This window comes from Scardinius erythrophthalmus, assembly GCF_964197995.2.
Source record: "Scardinius erythrophthalmus genome assembly, chromosome: 11".
NCBI classification, from domain to species: Eukaryota; Metazoa; Chordata; class Actinopteri; order Cypriniformes; family Leuciscidae; genus Scardinius; species Scardinius erythrophthalmus.
In genome coordinates, this window is record NC_138231.1 from 10,179,196 (window position 1) to 10,201,130 (window position 21,935).

Genomic DNA, 21,935 nt, shown 5'->3' on the forward strand with positions numbered 1-21,935 from the left:
GTTTCAAAATAAAAGTCTAATGACCATTGAAATATAAACGGTTTTGTGTGGCGTTTTTAAAACACTTAGTTTAAAAGTCTTAAATTACTACAACACTTTTAGTTAAAATGAAAAGGACCATGAAAAATAATGATAAATAAAAATAATGATGTACAGCAAAGAGTACTTGCATTTTATTTTGAAAAATAAAGAGCTACTACCAATAAAGACGGTTTATGGACAGGGCACACATTTTTCATGCAAACATTAAATACTTTTTTTTTTAATTATTAAAGAAAAAAATAGCATTAGGCACAAGATATTTTTTTGCGCTTTTTATATAGACACAAAAATGTACAACATAAGTGGAATGGCTTACAGCACTGGAGGTCAGTTTGAAGCATGTAAACAGATAAACTATGATATTCACACAAGTACAACAAAATCAGTAAGTACAGTACACATCTCTGGAGAGAGAAAAGGGGAGGAATACATATCTTTTCCCTATAACAATGTTGCCAATGTAGTGAAGTCTGAAATTCATGAATGATATTTGGTTATGCTTTATTTAGAAGAATAACACATAACCAAGCCATAAAATCTCTGTATACAAAACAAAAACCAAAAGGCAGTTCTAATTAGGAGACAAACACACAACGAAAAATAAGATATATTACATGGAGGGTCCTGAGACAAAGACGTCAATTTCAAGTACATTTTGTCAAGTGGGACCAAATAGACAAATTCATTTTTCATTAAATTAAATTTAAATAATGTGCTTCACTCACCAATGGGTATAAGTGTGACTAATCTAAGTGCATCAGAGGCTGCTGTATGTGCATATTGGCACTATTATTATAATCAGGCTTTAAAAAAAAAAGATGACATGTAACAGTGAAACTTCAGAAGCACATGTTTTGCTCTCTCTCGGTTTAATTGCTGCTGAAAATACCTCCAACATGTTCTCCAATAATTCTTTCTCAACTTTTGAAATTGCAAAGCAATCAGTCACTGCCTCTTATCAATCAGGCATGACAAGTAAACTGATGAAAAATAAATATACATCATCTACATTATCTTTAAAATTCAAGTATATAACAGAAAACGGCAGCAACAAATTATAACCCTGATTTTGTTGCCCTCTGTGACACTGTGGTGCTAAATACTAAAACCAAAGATGAGATGGAAATGACTCCTTTTTAGCTCAAATTAAAAGTTATTTTTCAACATTTCATTAATTTCCCACATTTTTACATCCACACAAACACCACCAAGTAGACTGATATATTGATTGGCACTTAGCATCTTTATCGGCCTTCAGTAATTAAACAATAAACGTATTGTTTATGAGTAGAATTGCAGCATTGTAGTAAACAATGATGTCCGAACCAAATCTTCAAATTTTCTACTTTGTCCATGGGCTACTATGCGAGGTAGTAACATTTCTGCACAGTTTTAGCAAAGCTGCTATATTAAAGGCAGGTTAAAATGTGGGCGTATGAACATATTTCTTTCACTTAGGATAAGATGTCGATTTGGTCAAGCACTTCAAATGCAGATGTATGCCATATATACATACAAAGGAAAGTCAAGACAACATAAAAACAGCTAACAAACATTGGTGAGTATGTGCTGCATTTGCAATCAATTTTACATACTGTGTTCTACACAGTATTTACTGTATACTCAAGTAGTTTGGTAATATGCCATTTCAAACACACCCATGAACAAACTGTGTTGTGTCATTATTCATCTCCATCATTTCAGGTAGTAATGAAAATCTGCAAATTGTGATGGTCATGTGGGCACTTTGAGGTAAGCTAATGAGCAGTAATCTTTCATGTTGGTGGTCCGTTTCATGTTAGGGTCCATTTCATGTTTGGGGGTCCTTTGACCTGTATTGAGCATGGGCACACGTGTAGCACATAGTATTGCAAGAACCAGTAGCAAAAGACGGCTAAGGCTTATGCTAAAATAGGGCAGGGTATTGGGTCCACAATCATATAAGATAAGTGCTTAAATGTTCCCTTCTCCAATGCATACAGACAGAGTTGCTCACATACACGTCTCGATGAAATTCAGTAGTCCATCCCATCATCACTTTCATAACAGTCTGAAGGAGCATCCGTCCCAAAGTAACGGTCCCCAAAATTACCTGCAAAAACAATTGCTTTGGATTACAAGATACTGAATGTTCCATTTTTCCTTTGTTTTTGCCAATCAAAGAGCTCTTACCAATCCCTGGAATTATGTGGAACTCATCATTGACATTCTTGTCCACGGCAGTGGTGATGATGCGCACCTTGGGAAAGGCGTAGGCCACTGAGTGAACCCCCATCTCGGCCATGAGCAGAGAGAGCAGGAAGATCTTATCCTCCTGGACATCATGATCCTGTAACAGATGAGTTTGTAAATCACTCTTCTTTAAACCAGTTACTGTGCTGATGTAGATTTCAAGGTCTGTTTAAAAAAAAAAAAAAAAAAAAAAAGTACAAAAATATAGAAATAAAAATAAATAAATAAATATATAAAGTATCTCTCTCAGCTAGAATGGTGTATTTTATGCATATAAATTTATTATAAATTCTTTTTTTTTTTTTTTACTTCAGAACAAATACATACACATATACATACACATATACATACACACACGTGTATATATATATATATATATATATATATATATATATATATATATATATATATATATATATATATATATATTCTATATCAACTTCTATAATCTGCTATTATTTATATATATATATAATATGTATACGTGTATGTATATATGTGTGTGTGTGTATATATATATATATATACACACACACACACACATATATACATACACGTATACATATTATATATATATATATATATAAATAATAGCAGATTATAGAAGTTGATATAGAACAGACATTTATATATATTTGTATATTATAATAATATAATATAATATAATATATATATATAAAATGTATAATGTAATATATATATATATAAAATATAATCAAATTTGGCTAACCACCTGGTGCAACATATCCATCCATCCATCCATCATAAATGTGCAACATATTCCCAAGTACCCATGTTGATAACAGAAGTATTGAACACAGGCCAGACAGACCTTTTTAAACACCCATATCCTATGTGAACTTTGTAACCACAAAATGTAGAAATTTGACAAGGATTGTTTGTTTTGTATGCAAGAGAGAGGTCAAAGCTCATTCAGAAAGTAATGTGGGGTGTCCATTGAAACAGATCAGTCCGAACAGATCAAAAATGAGTTTTAGGATTAACATCACTTATCATAACATTCAGCATAGTGAGATGTTGACATTTATCTTGTACATCTTAAAAGTTAGGCTTAAAAGGCATAAACTACTCTACAATGCACTGAAAATGTAATAAATAATTAAAAACTGCTTGTATATGAGGTCCCATTGACAACAGTGGAGGCTTTGGAAAGGAGAATTAACAGCTTTCTCAGAAGGTGGCTGTCTGTCCCCAAAAGTTTTTGCTCTATAGGGCTGTACAGCTCAGGGAGCAAACTGCAATTGCCAATTACATCAGTCGTAGAGGAATTTAAGACAGCCAAAGTGCGGTTGGCCATGATGTTGCGCGACAGTGATGATCAGGCTGTGCGACAGGCCGACATCGTAGTGAAGACGGGACGGAAGTGGAAGGCCAGCGGAGCTCTGAGGGAAGCGGAGGAGCGCTTACAACATGCAGACATCAGGGGCACGGTGACCCAGGGGAGGCTGGGCCTGGGAGTCATCACCCGAGCAAGCTGGAAGGAGGCAAGGGCAAAGGACCGGAAAGGGATGGTGCAGAAGGAGATTCGGGCTGTGGAGGAAGAAAGCAGACAAGCCAGGGCAGTAGCCATGAAACAGCAAGGCAGCTGGACCCGGTGGGAAAGTGTCCGAGGAAGATCCCTCAGTTGGAAGGACATCTGGAATATGGAGGGGCATCGGATAAAGTTCCTCCTTAGCTCCGTTTATGATGTATTGCAAACACCAACAAACCTCCAAAGATGGAGACTGACAGAGGATCCCTCCTGTGCGCTGTGTAAGAGACCGGCAAACCCGGAACACATTCTGTCATCCTGTCGGGCAGGCCTGACTGAAGGCAGGTTTAGGTGGCGCCATGATCAGGTGCTGGCACAACTGGCCGATGGATTGGAGAAGGAGAGGAAGCGGAAAAGAACCAAGGCCCAATACAAAGGCCCCCGCTTCATTGGCTTCCTCAGGCCTGGGGAGAAGGCAGGCAAGGAGGACAGATGTTTAGGGATCCTAGGTACGGCAGAGGACTGGGAGATAAGAGTTGACCTCGGAAGGCAACTCAAGTTTCCGGAGGAGATTGCCGTGCTCTTGTCCCAGGCAACAAGGCAGATGGCCCTAATAGAGTTGACGGTACCCTGGGAGGAAAGGATTGAGGAGGCACATGAACGCAAGCTAGGGAAGTATCAGTCCCTTGTCTCTGAGAGCCAGCAGAGGGGTTGGAGAGCCTGGAATCTACCAGTGGAGGTGGGTTGCAGGGGGTTCCCAGGGCAGTCACTTTGGAGGGCATTGGGGACTCTTGGGGTTAGAGGGGCAACTCGCAAGAATCTGGTGAATAATATATCAAAGCAGGCAGAGGCAGCATCCAGGTGGCTGTGGTTGAAGAGGAGCGAGCGGTGGCTAAACCAGGCTGGCAGAGAGGGCGGGGGTCAGAGCTGAGTGGTGAAGTCCTGAATGACCGAGGGAGCAGTTCCAGGACGCTGGTTCTGCTGTCAAGCCCCATTGAGGTGTCGTGGGCTAGTTGATGAAACACCGGTGAAGTGGGGTGCCCACTTGAAAACCCAGTGAAGCCAACAGGTCTGAACCATGCAGCTCTGCCCTCAGTTGAAGACGTCTGAGGGGAGCGACTACTATGCTAGCCACCCACATAAGGAGCAGGACGTAACTCCTGCCAAGTGAGGTGGCTGCGATATACCCTATCGTTTAAAGACAAAACCTATCAATAGCTGTACTCATTTGGGAAATAAAAAAAAATTTGCACTATGACCTTTGTGTCTGCGAAAGTGACTTACAAGTAAAACTCTGACAGCCATGAGAGCTGCCGCCCCTGTTGACACGGTGCTGTCCATCAGGATGACATAGTCCTCACTGAGGTCCTTGGGCAGACGCAGGTAATGGAGCTGCAGAGGAGATTAGACCGTAATGAGACTCAGCTTTTAGACTGAGCAGAGATTTATGTGCCATTAGGTAGTACACTAAACATGCAAAACAGATGGAGGCGTCAAGGAATTTGAGAGTGGTTTTGAACTGAGACTTCGTTCTATATTTAAAAAGGACATCAGATGAACTTGAAGTTCAAAGAAATGCAAATGATATGCTACAGATTTGGAGATTGGTGATATAGCTAAAAAGTTACTAAAAAGTTATTTTTAAGCCTTTTTGCTACATGTAAATATTGATGATGTGTATTCATATTTATCAGTAAAAATCTTGAAATAAGGCATTTTTTCCAAATAGTTTTTCACTAAATGAACATAAGAATTATACAATCATTTTAAGTTATATTGATATTTATATTCTCTAATATAACAATACAGAGTAAATAAATAGTTAAACATTGCAGTTTCTCACAACAACATTAAAATGTTATTTAAGGGACATTTGGTAAAAAAATTAGTGATGGTACAAACAAATTTTTTGGATTCAGGTCTGAATCAGTTAAATGAAAAGGACAATTTGAACTGATTCCTGTGAATGAAATTAACCAAACTTACCAACTCTCAATTATTGGCCAAATAAAAAGTGCATTCAAAATCAATGATATTCTAAATGTGTTATTTTATCACTGCAAGTATATCAGGAATATCCTATAAATGTTAAATCATAAGCAGTGTTGCTAACGAAACTCTTTTTCGTTAATTTAAATAAAGATGAAGTAAAAAAAAGATATATATTAGATTAAAAACTTCAACGGAAACTACAAATGTTGTATAACTGACCTAATTACTATAAAAAAAAAGCTAAATAGAAATATTTTTTACAAAAACTAACAAATGACAAGCACATTAAAATGATTAAAACTAAAATTAAAACAAAAAAAAATCCAAATCCAAAATATGAATAAATACCATAATAGTATATAATTTATGCTAAAATAACAGTCATAAGTAGTGTACCAAATGCAAAATGAAAGTACAGCTAGAGGGAGCTGTACGTCATACATTTACAAAACAATCCATCAGCGTCAGCACAGTTGTTGAGTTTATCATGTATATCACGACACATGTTATACATCAGGTTGAATCCAAGGGATAGATATCAAATCTGACAATCCACTGAAGTGAAACAGACCGTGACCTGAACAGTAGGGTATGAGTAATTCATACGCTCTGTTTTACCAAGGCTGAGAACACAAGGGCACACGATAACACGGACACTTCTTGATCACAGCTTGTTTATAGACATGCGTGTCAGTTGGATGGGTGAAGATGATACCTCAGGCTCTCCTGTGTCGTGATTGGTCTGGATGAGGATCTTTCCGAGTCGAATGTCCTTACAAACAGCCATCAAGGCCTGTTCCATGGTCTCTCCTGCCCGTAGAATGGACACACCAGTGATCTATCAAACGAATAAACAAGAACACAGGTATAAAGTCCTGCCATATACTGTAGATAATAGCAATACCAACTAATGTGACAAATATATAGACATGCTAACTAATTTGATCCATCGTTATTTTAGTTATTCTTTTTAGTCCGTTTATCTTAGTTTTATTACAGTTCAATTAATATTTTTAATAAGCTTTTATTTAAAAATTTGTTTAATTTTTAGTGATTTCTTTGTGCTTATGTCATTTCATTTTTGGCTTAATTTATTTTTATTTCAGTTTTAGTTATTTATTTCTAGGTAATCATTTTAGTGCTTCAACTTAAACTGAAATGTTGCAATAAACTGAAATAAGTTTAACTAATATTTATACTTTATTACCGCTTTATTTCAATCAACAGAAAAGTTTTTCCTAGCTTTAGTTTCACTATGGAAGCTTGTTTCCACCACATAAAAAATAAAAAAAATTAAATGATAATTGCGACTTTTTATCTCACAATTGCGAGTTTACATCTCGCAATCCTGACTTTATTTCTCAGAATTGCGAGATATAAAGTCAGAATTGCGTGAAATAAAGTCGCAATTGCATGTTATAAAGTCAGAATAGCGAGATATAAAATCAGAATTGCGTGAAATAGTCACAATTGCGTGATATAAAGTCAGAATTGCGAGATATAGTCAGAATTGCGAGATATAAAGTCAGAATTGCGTGAAATAGTCACAATTGCGTGTTATAAAGTCACAATTGCGTGTTATAAAGTCACAATTGCGTGTTATAAAGTCAGAATTCTGACTTTTTTTTCTCGCAATTCCGACTTTATATCACGCAATTCTGACTTTATAACACGCAATTGCGAGTTTATATCTCGCAATTCTGACATATTTTCTCAGAATTGTGAGATATAAACTCACAATTGTGAGATATAAAGTCCAATTCTAAGGGGGGAAAAAAGACGGACTTTTTTTTATCTCAGAATAGTTTATCTCACAATTCTGACTATAACACGCAATTGCGACTTTATATCATGCAATTCTGACTTTATATCTCCCAATTGCGTATTATAAAGTTAGAATTGCGTGATATAAAGTCGCAATTGCGAGAAAAAAAGTCTGAATTCTGACTTTATAAGACGCAATTGCGACTATTTCACGCAATTTTGACTTTATATCTCGCAATTCTGACTTTATAACACGCAATTGCGACTTTATTTCACGCAATTCTGACTTTATATCTCGCAATTCTGACTTTATAACACGCAATTGCGACTTTATTTCATGCAATTCTGACTTTATATCTCGAAATTCTGAGAAATAAAGTCAGAATTGCGAGATGTAAACTCACAATTGTGAGATAAAAAGTCGCAATTATCTCTTAAAATGTTTTATTCTGTGGCGGAAACAAGCTTCCATAGCTCTTGGCTCCTTTGGTCCGGACCAAAAAAAGAAAATACATTTAGTCCTAGTCCTTAGGTTTAGTGTTAAAAATGACAGTGTGAAGAAAAAAAAAATAACTTTTATGACGTATATTTTTGCAACGGAACATCCAAAACAATGCTGTGTGCTGGGCTAAATACGCTAGTTGTATGTGTGTAACGTTACAAATGCTGGTGCTGGCAACTCGTGAAGAGCTTATAAAATGTGTAAATGAGTCAAAACTGGGCAGGAAACCCTCCGTCACACACAATCGAAGATCTGCTGTGAGGAGATGCGGTTCTGATGCCTGTACCGGACTGTGATGGGCAACATTGCGACTATGACGAGAAAAATCAGGTGTACTTGAGCATTCTGTTTTTTTTAGGGTCGCATCTTGACATGTCCTGTTTTTGGTTCGTTTACATGTCTTTGGTCAGTGTTGCGTTCATATTTCAATTGAACTGCACCAGAGTTTATTTAAATGAACTGCACTAACAGAGCAATCGCACCAGGTTTTGTTTTAATCAAACCAAACATGCCAAGTGTGAATACACCATTAGTTAACAATAATAACCCTGATTTGATTAGCCTTTTTTTTTTTTTTTTTCAAGAAAAAAAATGTACACATTTTAATCTTCAAATAGAAACAAACCCTTTTCCCGCTCAGCCTCTTCCCTTCATATACAGTTCCTTGAGGAGTTTCAACAGACACCGGCTATACAGAGAAGAGGACATAAGAATCAGTGATGGAACTAACCAGTGCAATAATCAATGAAGACTTGCTTCACTTCACACCATAACAATTTTATTTGTCCGTGGGGGCGCTGCTAGGCACAGGTATGCATCACTGTATTATGACCAATATCCAGAGCTCATAACATCGGGTTTAAAAGTTGGTAGTTGGTCATTAATAATGACGGTCCACTCACCTTCAGCGGCAGGAAGGACAGGGCGTGCTCTATGAGAAGCCTCATTAATCTCTTTGAATAGAAAATAAATTCATCCCGACTGGTTTCTTTATTCCTGGGGGCACAGGGGACACAGTCAATAATACACAACAGAGATGATGTGCGTTTTGGAGGAGAGTATGATACTGTAAACACGAAACACAGGTCTAAGAGTTTAGATAAAGTGAGAAAACAATCCTTATTTTATTTTAATTACCCAATTACAAAACATCAGTGGCCCAAAACATACAAATCAAGCTGCTGCCGGCTTGCTCAAGTCCAACTCACGATGATAAATGTTGCTCTTTATTTACACTTATACTGGAGTAACCCAAGATGCACACCTAAAGAGTACAATGGTGATGATTCTGGCTGGGTTTGAAGTTAAAACCATATATCCACACCATTTTGAATGATTCTAGAGTAGCGTTTTCTAAATCTACAGCATCATGAGATGTGCACCATGGAGTAACGCCAACAATTCTTTCTATTATTATGTTGGCTTTGTGTTGTGCATGCAAAAACAAACTTGCAGCACAACTAGCGCAGTATGGTTCACAAACAAATTATTCTTGTGAGCCGGTTCTTTTAATGAATCACTCAAAAAGACTCAAAAGTTTGAATCAGTCAGATGAATCCATCACTGAATGAACTGAGTGGCTACTGAATCAACATCTGACACACTAAAAGCTGCAGTCCGTAACTTTTTTTGTTCAAATTTAACGTGTCCTTTCTTGCTGCTAAAATTAAAAGTATTCATTTCTTTAAAAAATATTACTGACCCAAACTTTTGAATGGTAGTGTAAATAAACAATATATCACAAAACCCTCCAAATTGAAGTTCTTATGTAAGTACTTGAGTATTCACCAGAACAGAGAGGTCGTACCTGATAATAGTGTGCATTCCTCTGACCTGTGGTGTGCTCTCCATGACGCTCAGAGTCTTGGGAAGAGGTTGACCCTGATGGGCAGATGCCAGGGCTGATCTATATGGCACATGGATATGAGATGTAAACATTCCTTTTTTCCATGGGTTGCAAACAAAAAGTAACACACAACACAGTTTGTCAATGGAAAAGAGACAAATATAATAATATTTGACTTTTTTCCCCAGTGCAAATATGGTTTGAAAAGCGAGCCTGACATGTTATGGCAGCAGGTCAAGGTAGAGTTAAGGCCGATTCACTTCAAGTCAGAATTTCCATTATGAATACATTTTTAAAATGAAACAAAGGCATAATTTACACAAATTAATCACCCTCATTCAAAAAAGAAACGGATCAATAAGATATTAACTTGGGTTATGTGTTGGCTTAATATAGCTAGTTCCTCAGAACAAGGAGCAGTGTGATAAGTATGTGCATCATCTATGTAACTATCAGACTTGGTGTGAATGGGCCTTTAAATTAGAAGTAGGCAGAAGTGAGGGTATTGCAACCAAAGATCTGATGTACAAGCATTAATAAAAACGACATTTACTCACTCTCATTTCTTTCCAAACACGTGACTAACTTTCTTCACAAAGGAGAAGAAAGTCATACTTGAGGGAGAGTAAATGACAGTTTGAATTTTAGGGTAAACTACTTTTTAAAACAGTGAAATAATGTGATATTAAATAAAACCAACAAGATGGTTTAGGGCTGAACCTATACTAAATCACTGTGTTCAATTGATTTGTTTAAAATTGCAATATTGTAAATGTGGAAAAACTAAGCAAGGACTGAGAGAGCCACCACTGCCCTCTACAGCCTACAATTTTATTTAGCTAATATATTAGGAAATATATTTAGCTGCTAACTTTCCTTCATTGTGGCTGCCAGTTTCACCAAACCTCAGCCAACAATCCCATAAAGAAAGACACCATGTCCTAACCAGGAGTGATGCGAAATGTGTTCAGCGACAAAAACTTGTCTACACCGAACACTAAACTGCTGAGCAGTGTGATGCAATGATAGCCAATCAGAAGTTTTGAGGAGCAGGATTTTGGACCAATGAGATTTCATTGTGGGTGTGGCTATATAGGCGAAATGTCACAAAAATAGTAAACAAGAGATAGAATGTCCTGTCGCTGTTAAGACTGGTTAGGACACGGACAGATTGACAGTGTGAATGTTATTTGACCATTCTGAAAAGATGAAGTTGAGTTAAACATACACAAGCAAGTTGAAAAAAGTCAAACAATAATAGTAAAAAAGCTGATTGTTACTAAAGGAGCAGGACATGGTTTTATAAAGTGAGGAAGGAATGCAGAGGATGGATAAAAAACAAATAAAATGAGGGAAACAGAAAAAAGACAAGACGAGAGGATGCAAGAATTTATCCTCACATATCCCAGCGGAGTTTCCTCTGAAGAAGGGAATAAATGATCATTGGGAGACAATGACGACGAGATAGAGACAGAGAAAAGAGAGAGAGGGAGGGGGAGAAAAGAACAAGACTTGATTAAAGTCTATATGGAACAGATGGGACAGATCACAGCCAAGATGAGCTCAGGTCTGGGCAGTATGTCAGTGGTTTTCAGCTATGCTGCTGGCCTGAATAAAGTGATAAAAGGACAGCAGACGTCTCAATAGAGACAATGTATTGATGGGATTTGCACGCTGCACAGTACCTGAAGAGAAAAACCACTGAAATAGGCCCATCCCCGTGTTAGCAACAGCATCAAAATAACAGTGGAGGTGGAGACAAAAGGAACACCGTGAAGCTATGGTGTGTTTTTGCCCTGCCAAACAATTTTTTTTGTCTTCACATCAATTTTGTGCAATTCATTCAGGTCCTTAACAAACAGTCTCCACTTTTTGTTATCAGGAAGGATGCATGAAATTGTTCAAAAGTGACAGACTTTTCCTATTTAATCAAAGAATCCTAATTATAAGCAGCCCAATTGTTTTTTAACATCGATAATAATAAGAAATGATGCTTGGGCACCAAATCAGCCTATTAGAATGATTTCTGAAGGATCATGTGACACTGAAGACTGGAGTAACTCAGCTTTGCCATAGACAACAGTTATTTTAAATTGTAATTATATTTCATTTAACTGTATTTTTGATCAAATATAAGAGACTTCTTTTAAAAACATTAAAAACAGTTAACTAAAAAACCCAGCCACAAACTTTTGAAATGTTATGTATTAGCTGTTTGAATTGGAACACCCAAGACTTTAGACCAATGAGATAACAATGTGGGCGGGGCTGTGTATCCATTTATACGGCGGGCTCGACAACACTCGACATTTAATTTGTTTAGCTTAGTCGTGTGTTTCCAACACCATAGCCAGAGCTAGGCTTTTCCTGTTGTCTCTATTTGCATCTCTGCAGGCTTGAGAGAAAAAAAAAAGGAAAGGACAGATGAAGCACAAGTTTAAAGAATGAAGAAAAGATAAATGGAAGGGAATGAGGGGAAAAGCAGCCATACCTCACTGTGATTTCACGCTGGGATGGTTAGAGCAATCGGTTGAGGTTTTAGCAAGTATTTCATTACAAACACACACAAGGAGGAGAAGAATAAAAAAAGAAAAGAAAAAAAGACAAACTCATGAAATGAGATATTCACTCAGAAAAAGCCATTCCAAACAGTCAGCCCCTCTCCATGGTATACTGGAAAATATTTCATGGCCATATCAGCTATTCTTGAACCCTACATTTAACCTGGTATAATCACATTCTTACATTTATGTTTCATATTTACATCACTGCAAATAAAATGTCTCAGGCTGATATAACAGTCTTTATCAGTGCGGGCATGTACAGTAGACTGCCCATATACCACACATACAGACAATACATTTTCCATATTTGAGGTTACAATTTTACTTTGCAAAGGGTGACTCTTTAAATTAAAAGGAACTTTTCTGTTTCCTACAGTGAATTTAAAGAAAAATGCTTTTATTTTTATGAGTCTGCTACCTAGACTTTTTTAGCCTACACTTACCACCCTCTATAATAAATTTAATAAGATATTTAAATAAGGGAAATTCTATTTTGCATAAATAAATAAAATATTATCAACAAACATTTAACAAATGATTAATATATTACATATTTTATATATTCATTTGTATTAATAATATACTACAAGTAAAATGTATGAAAAAAGAATATATTTTACAATTGAGTAGATTACAACTGTTACCTAACCTGTCATGTTAGCAAGGTTCATCTAATATTTTCTCACAAAGTAAAAAATGTCAATACCACCATCATTACCATCATGCACAATATTAAAAACGCACACCATCAAGTTCCTCAAATCTGACCTCTATAGGATGAGAACAACAATGCGGCACTGTGGCTTTAGAGCATGATATATTTTGTACAAAAGTACATGGTTCATTAGTCTTAAAGATCATTCCTCACTGTGACTGATCGAGTGAAGAAGAGAAAAGCATTTTCCATCTCAGGATAATTCATGACTTTATTCAGCCTGCCAGACAAGAAAAGGATTACATTTCAAAGAGGCTCTTAACCCATTTTGTAGAATACATCTGTCATCAATACATGCACATGAACATCACTCACCAAGCGTTCATTAGTGTTAACATCTTTGTCTTACTAATAATTACTTTGGTAGACACCTAAAGTAAACATGAAATCAAAATTGACTTTACATTTGCTTTCCTAATGCACGTCTCCCGGTTTCGCAGAATATTGTCTGAATGATTTATCAGAGCATGTAAAAAGTGGATAATGTTAACCAACAACCACATAGCCATTTAGACACAATTTTAACAAATTCACAATCAGGCCAGGCTTTATGCTGGAACAAAATGTCCACTTTTGGATACAATAAGGTCATCATTTCAGCCATCCTTTTTTTTTTTTTTTTAAGTGTTAGAAATGACCATACAGAATTTTACAGGTTGCAAATGAAATTTTATGTTGATGTTTCATGGATAATAATTTGAAGAAGAAAAAATAAAAACTACTCTATATGGTCCTAAACTATGAGAAATGAATCCTAATGATTCTTGTTGTCCAGAAAACTAATTAAAAGGGACTATAACGGGGAAGACGGATTGTAAAATGAAGTTTTAACCAATGCACACTATTTAGAACAATAACAGGTACAGTATGGCCACCAGAGGGCAAACTATACTTATACCATGAGCACATTATACTTATACCATGGCATGGGATTCATATGCACATGCATGCAACATTTGAGTGTGTGTATTAGGAGAACGTGGATCACTTAGCAGGGATAACAACATGCATGCTGACCATTCTCAGCACTTTAATATGCACGGACCAACTAACAATTCTCACTCAGTGTTGAACAGAAGAGAATAAGAAGCCATTTTTATTACATACCTTTTCCAGTTGACTGTGGACGTGCTGAACAATCAGATCCAATGCTACAAAGTTCTCTCCACCTGGGGCAACAACGGAAAGGGGCAACCTTTTTTAATGTATATAATAACTTAAATAATGAATTCAAATGCATGTTATACTGAAATAAACTAGGGATATTTTAGTTATTTTAAGCAATTTAATTGCCATATCACCATCAAAACCTATAGTCATGGTGCATATATAGTCAAACCAAAATGTATTCAGACACCTTCAACATTTGAGTTATCAAATCAGTTGATATATCACTGGTTTTGGTCATCCTTCTGTTAGACTGTCTCACAAATTAATTATGTTGAATAGCTGTCAGCTGCACCCACCAGTAAAAAAATATAAAAAATGATATCTGGTGTCTGAATAATTTTTGGTTTGACTTCTTATAACACCACAATTACAACTATATAAGGTTTTTAAAAATATTTATAAGATCTTTTTTTTTTTTAAATGATCTATTAATTACATTACTGAATAAAAACATTGCCAAGTAACATTTCACTAAAAAATGTTTAATAGTCAATACTGGTGGGCGTTTTGCAGTTTTGACAATTTCCAAATTCACCTACCCCTTGGGACCACAATATCTGCAACCTGCACAGTGGGTTCGATGTACTGTTCAAACGCTGGCTTGACAAATTTGTTGTACTGTTTAATGACGCCTGTAATGTCACGCCCTCGATCCGTGATGTCCCTTTTCAGACGCCTGACCAGTCGGATATCAGAGTCCGTGTCTACAAACACCTTCATGTCTAGCAGCTGAAGGGCACACGGAGACAGAAATACAATACAAAATGTCAAAAACTGACAACATGTGTGATAGACAAACAGTTAAGACTGAAACAAACAAATACTTTGACAGGCCACAGCTACGTGCACTCTGATGCACTTTTAAGGGTTTAATCAAGTCAAGTTTATTTATTTGTCATATCTACAAATGTCAAAGACAATTTGTACACTGAAATGCATTTGGTTGAGGCTCAGGCATTCAACGGTAGTGCAATATATACATTGAAGTAGTGCAATGATTTTGCGAGCCTTCTTCAGACATCGCGTGTTGAAGATGTCCTGTAAGGTAGGGAGTTTGGTGCCTATAATCATTTCAGCTGCTCTCACAACTCTCTGAAGGGCCTTGTGATCGCTGACAGCGCAGCTTCCATACCAGACGATCAGGCACCCAGTCAGGATACTCTCAATGGTGCATCTGTAGATGTTTGTGAGGAAACTTCTTGAGCCTCCTTTGGAAGTAGTCGCTGACGAGCTGGGCCCAGGACAGGTCATCAGAGAGGTGCACACCAAGAAACTTGATGCTCCTGACTCGTTCCACAGCAGTTCCGTCAATGTGTAGGGGAGCATGACTGCCCACTTGCATTCTCCTAATGTCCACGATCATCTCTTTGGTTTTGCTGATGTTAAGGCAGAGATTACTGTCATTGCACCACATGGTTAAGTGTTTTTACCTCATCTCTGTAGGCCATCTCATCGCCGTTCGTGATGAGGCCCAGGATGGAGGTGTCATCAGCGAACTTAAAGATGATGTTGGTGCTGTGTTTAGCAACAGTCGTGCGTGAACAGGGAGTAGAGTAAGGGGCTGAGAAATGAACCCTGTGGGGCACCCATGCTCAGGGTCAGCTTGGAAGATAGCCAGTTTCCAATTCTCATCACTTGGGGTCTGTTCGTCAGAATATCCCAAATCCAGTTGCATAGTTGCCTAATGGTGTGTTCACACCAAACGCGAAGTGTATATTCGCATCGCGTTACTCGCTCTAGATTACTCGCGGGATGTTTTTCGCCGTCACTCGCGATTAAAAACATGAATCATGATTAAGTAGCTACTTATCCATTTTCTTGCGAGTGCCGTCAAGATTACTCTCTGCTGTGCACTTGCCGCGAGACTCCGCCCACACGCTGTTCTGATTGGCTGTGACTTTTGATTGACGTTGTGGCATCTCACAATCGCGTCGCGTCTAGTGTGGACAGACACACTGCCTGTCGCTGGAATTTTATTGCATCGCGTGTAGTTAGGACACGGTGTCACGATAAGTTTGCCGGGATGATTGTTTTAAATGCATAGCTTTAATCGATGAACAGCATTGTAGGTTCTCACGTAGGTGTTTTTCCTGTCCAGATGTGTGAGAGCATTGTGCACCGCAAGACTGACTTTTAAGTGTTCCTGTGCTTCGGGTAAACGTAAGCATTTTTTCGCCGCAGTTCATTGGTCGTTCCAGGAGCTGTTTCTTTAGGATTATGGGTAGTGTACAATACCATTTAAAGGGATAGTTCACCCAAAAATGAAAATTCTGTCATCATTTACTCTCCCTCAAGTTGTTCCAAACCTGTATGATTTCCTTTCTTCTGCTAAACACAAAAGAAGATATTTTAAAGAAGGTTGGTAATTAAACAGTTGCTGGTCCCCATTGACATCCATAGTATTTTTTTTTCCTACTATAAATTATAACTAGACCTTGGAGCAGTTAAAAAAGGTTGCCTGGTCCGACGAGTCTGGTTTTCTGAGTACCCTGACACATTGTCCAGGAATGGTTGAGGAACATGATGAAGTGTTCAAGGTGTTGCCCTGGACCAACAAGTTCGATCCACAGTGGTTATTCATAAACTACAAGAAAGGATCTGAAGAAATTGATGAAAAAAAAAAAAAAAAGATTCTGCTGCTAACGCTTTTTTGCCAGATACAACACCTTCAGGGGTCTTGTAGAGTCCATGCCTTGACGGGTCGGCACTGTTTTGGCAGCACGCGGAGGACCAATGGCATATTAGGCAGGTGGTCATAATGTTTTGGCTCATCAGGTAAAACCTCATTTTCCTCCAGTCCAAAGTGATGAAATTTTACAAGGCAGACACAATCGGTCCAGGAACAACTATGGTCTCTTCTCGACAGTTCTTGTTACTGAACACACGCGTAAGATCTTTCAAAGGAGCGAAGTGATAGGATGTTTTAAAAAGCGGCTCAGCAAAGTAGAAGTCAGGATCAATCAAAACATTAGTGCAGTGTGACGGCAACTAGCCAAGACATACCGCTGGTGCTGACACTGACGCTGAAAATGAATATCATTCAGTGAGCCGACAAAATACGGCAAAAGCATTAAATTTCAGGGTAACGATAAACAATCCAACAATCTTAAACAGCAGTGCAAGCAGCCCTGCCAACACGGTGAAATATAACTTAGACTGTGTGCAGGCATGCAAGAATAGCATAAGAATGGGGTAAAAGGTCGAGTGTATATCAACTTGTACGGGACAGGAAGTCATTTCTCATCCTTCCTGAACGAATTTCTCAAATAAAATAAAGAATGTGAGCTGTCACTGTATTCACAAAGACCTGCCATGAGAAAGAGTTGACCCTGATCTATTCTAGCCGACAGATGTAAAAGTGTCTACCGTTTGTTGAGTTTCATTCATTCTGCGGCACGTCTGCTGCAAGGTGCTCATAAATCACATCAGGATAAACTGCTTTGCCAATGCATACACAATAACTCCAATTTTAATTTGTATAGATTTCCAGAAACTTTGCACAGGGAAGAATCGAAACCCGGCAATGGGAACAGTCAACGCTGGTGTGAATAAACGCCGCCTATTCACTTCCTGTAGCCAGTCCTTACCTTCACCATTAAAGAGAGAAAAGAATCAGTCATCTTCATTGTGTGAGGAAAACAACAGGATGCAAGAGGAACAGAACACAAGGAGAGGAAAACGGACAAGGGAGGACAGTCCTTGTGCAGTTTTAATAGAACCAGGCTTTAGAAACGTGATTTTATAAATCTATTCTTAAACCAGAGATGCAGTTTCTCCCCTAAACGATTGAAGAGACAACTAGAACTCATTATCTAACCATTAACCAGTATTCATGTATATTCAGGGCTGCAAAGAGCCAGAGATGGTATTGCAGAGAGGGGCTCTCATCTTCCTGGTTGGGTTGTGGCAATGAGGTCTATTACTCAGAGGCAGAGACACATCAGTCTGGGTGAAATTTTCAGGATTTAAAGTTAAAACTTGACTCTTCTGTAGTTACATCATGTACTAAGACCGACGGAAAATGAAAAATTGCGATTTTCTAGGCTGATATGGCTAGGAACTATACTCTCATTCCTGCGTAATAATCAAGAAACTTTGCAAAAGTAGAGTCGGTAGAGTCAGTAGACAGTCTATCTATCTATCTATCTATCTATCTATCTATCTATCTATCTATCTATCTATCTATCTATCTATCTATCTATCTATCTATCTATCTATCTATCTATCTATCTATCTATCTATCTATCTATCTATCTATCTATCTATCTATCTATCTATCTATAACATCTCATTCTCATGCCTTGTAATACAGTAATAAAACCATCATACACAGGCCATTTAAAAAAAAATGCATAAATAAAAGGCAAGATCAAAACCATCATGCATAGTTTAAATTGCCCTTTATAATTTAAATATTAAGAAAAAATATATTTTGCATGGTGGGGAAATCAATGTCATCAGCATGGACACAGTACTTTTAAGGAAAAAAAAAAAGGTCTTATGGTCATTCGGCATCCATCACTAACCTGTGGGAATATATAATACTCACTCTTGCCTCTTCCTATCATTACACATCTCCCTTTTCATTTAACCTTATCTTTTACTACACCTCCATTTTTCACTCTCTGCTTTATGACTCCCATGATGCTCTTCTATATATCAGGCTATGAAACTTTCCGTAATTCTTCCCCTCTTTCATATAATGTCCAGTGCGACAAGTTTAATATGAGGCTTACCTTTAGAAGCTCCTTGTTGGCAAAAGCCAAGATTCCCTCAAATATCACAACGTTGGCCCCATAGACGGTTTTCTGCACAGAGGATCATAAACAGAATATCAGATGACCAGTAATAACATAGCATATAACATAGCATATAACACAATATAATATAATATACAGGGCTCAACTCTAAGGATTTTTTTCCCTGCCAACATTTTCACTGGCCACCAAAAAAAAAAAAAAAAAAAAAAAGAATGAATGAATAATTTTTCAAGTTTTGTTGTTTTGACCAATGTAACATTGTATTCTAATAAATAAGCCACCAAAATTTTAGATACCAGTGAAATTTCACAATTCTTGATTGATTCCAATTTCGATACCCCAGCAAAAACTCCTAGCCTAACTAATATAAAGTTCAACATGTCTTCAGACTCGGCTCTGTGTGCGAGCGCACAGAAAACAGCATGCGAGTACTGAAATTAGTTCTTTTTTGTGTATTTTTGCACTTAAATCTGAATGGTTAAAAATCACTTGAATGTTTAAATTGACCAGACTTAAAAGCATGTGCAAATGATAAACTTTTGCGACATCAACTGTCCCGAGCATTTTTCATTGTGCAGTCCTTATTGTTGAGCCCTGATATAATATAATGATGCATTGATAAAATCTTCAATTATAATTAATCAATTATATTAAGCTTTTTAATTAAAAAAAACTGATTTATACTCTCTCTAACTGATCAAATTATCCAAAAATAAGGTACTACACAAAGCACCAAGAAAAATGCCTTGAAGTGCTTTTTCTGGACTACAACTATTTATCATTTCAAATATGATGTTAATAAACTGAAGCAGTGCAGGGAGAGACTGTGGAAGTGTGCAGTGATGCATTTCCTCCATGCTTCCCTGCTTCAGAATGAGGGGAACCCTGATGGTGTCATGATCCCATTAAGACAGATGCACTACCATGAGGCTTCCCGTCAATGGCCAATCATTCTGTATTGATCAGCACACGTGGCCTGTATATGCCACAGAACCAGAAATCTCCCTGTATCACTCATCAACGTTACGATCAATTTATGGAGAAATTAAACCTTAAATTTTAGGAAGACAAAGGCAGCACAGTAAATAATCATGTCTGAACTGACGCATGTATAGTGCTGTGGTTTAACTGGTACTGCTTTATTTCTATCAGGCATGAAATTGCAAGTTGCCTAAAGAAAAAATGCAACCAACATTGTACCAAGTTGATATTTCAATGATTTGAGTTTTTGGTATACGAGTCAAATTAAATCAATACAGATATAATAATCATAATAATCAGTTTTAGACAGTAAATCCATCTAAATTAACATCAATATGCAGGAAAAATATAAGTTATTCATGTTATGTGGCAATGTTCTTCTGCCAAAATGTGGCATCATAGAACTAGAACATAAGCTAATAGAACAGTTACACTGCATTGTTGCATCACACTTAAAGCAATAAAGCACTAATAATTTCTTCTATGCTAAAAACATTCTTCTATCCCAGCTTAATACACAAAGGCAAATGCAAGTAAACTGTTTGAAGGTTTTTCCCCCCTGAAAATGTTTTGCAAAGTCTACTGGGTGATGCAGAAACTACACAGCTTTATGTAGGGGAAAACAAAGTAATCACTAGCATGCTTGAGTCTATATAGGCTCATGCATACTAACCAGGCAATCACACACATGCTTACCCACTCCTTGCGACGGTTATGGGTGGTGAAGTCATACACAGGCACTTTGATGCTTTTGCCCTTTTTCAGTTTTCTCAACACAGTTACCAGCAGCTCAAAATCAAAGGCATCAGGATGATCAAAGTTGTACTCGTTTCTGGCTGCCAACTCCTGCTCCTCTTTACTCAAAACCTGCAAGTCAGCAAGAAAAAGAAGTTAACACAAGTATACTTCAGCCGCCCGTGTTCCTTGACAGTCCACAATTTGTCTCATCTCTGTCTGCGTGCAGCCTCATTTTTGAGTCCACGTGGACGGAGAGTGTACAACAGCGCTTGAAAACAAAGCCCTCATGGCTTAAAGGAGTATACTTTGTCTCACACACAGTTGAGTGAATAAGCGGAACGCAGAAATTAAAAGAAGTATACCCGGGCCTTAAAGATTAAACAAAAAAATGTATGGTGGCGCAGAAATGTTGCGAGGTTGACAATAACAAAAAAGGATATATTCAAGGAAAGCGTCCTGTAGAATTCCCACCATAAAGAAACAGATTGACTGATTGAACCACTTAATTAGACCACTAATAGGCTGAAGGATATGCCATTAAATCAAATCAGGATTAATGAATAGTGTTTCAGCACATCCAACAGGGGCAGGACCAAATTATATTAATGCTTCAATAGTTTCAACACATGAAGAAGTTCCATTTGGAGCACTTTAATGGCACAGCGGTCTGCAAAAGCAACTAGAAACAATAGTTGCTCACTTTAAAGGACAGGAAGTCCAAAGCAGATGTATTCTGGGTCTTAAAAAGTACCTTGTAGAAAGAGTCCATAGAAAGCAGAACCACCCAAGGAACATCAAGAGCCTCTATGATCTTATTGGCCACAGTGGTTTTCCCAGAGGCACTCCCTCCACACAGACCTGCAGGACACACCAGAAGATGCAGCTTGTTCAAATGCACAAAGAGCAAATATTTAATGCAAACATTTGAACACAATCATGGCACAACCTTGAATTTGGCTGCTGTTCAGGGAACATCTGAATTCAAAAAGGGCTGTCAAGCAAACCCCCTTATCAAAAGCATGTTCGAGAAGCTTATACCAATACAAGACACCTTGAATGAATTTTTATTAAGGTTCCCAAAACAACAACAACATGCTTTAAGATTCATTGTGCTTTACAATAATAAATATGACAGCT

At 37.4% G+C, this 21,935-nt stretch overlaps 1 protein-coding gene across 3 annotated transcripts in view; it reads right to left on the reverse strand.

Annotated features, from left to right (window-relative positions):
* Positions 1 to 147: 147 nt before the first annotated feature.
* The window catches only part of LOC308699047 (uridine-cytidine kinase-like 1), a 29,528-nt gene continuing 7,740 nt past the window's right edge, over positions 148 to 21,935 (reverse strand). For 2 of the 3 annotated variants that reach the window (XM_081379607.1, XM_081379609.1), the window contains exons 3-15: positions 21,550 to 21,656; positions 20,757 to 20,927; positions 19,056 to 19,127; positions 14,859 to 15,048; positions 14,257 to 14,318; positions 11,271 to 11,290; positions 9,832 to 9,930; positions 8,927 to 9,020; positions 8,650 to 8,712; positions 6,474 to 6,596; positions 5,051 to 5,158; positions 2,215 to 2,371; positions 148 to 2,134 (exon numbers count right to left, since the gene is read on the reverse strand). In XM_081379607.1, coding sequence (XP_081235733.1) covers positions 2,058 to 2,134; positions 2,215 to 2,371; positions 5,051 to 5,158; positions 6,474 to 6,596; positions 8,650 to 8,712; positions 8,927 to 9,020; positions 9,832 to 9,930; positions 11,271 to 11,290; positions 14,257 to 14,318; positions 14,859 to 15,048; positions 19,056 to 19,127; positions 20,757 to 20,927; positions 21,550 to 21,656 — 1,343 coding nt within the window. In that variant the 3' untranslated portion in view covers positions 148 to 2,057. Of the gene's footprint in view, positions 2,135 to 2,214; positions 2,372 to 5,050; positions 5,159 to 6,473; positions 6,597 to 8,649; positions 8,713 to 8,926; positions 9,021 to 9,831; positions 9,931 to 11,270; positions 11,291 to 12,361; positions 12,379 to 14,256; positions 14,319 to 14,858; positions 15,049 to 19,055; positions 19,128 to 20,756; positions 20,928 to 21,549; positions 21,657 to 21,935 lie in introns of all 3 variants that reach the window. The other variant, XM_081379608.1, reaches the window with a different exon arrangement.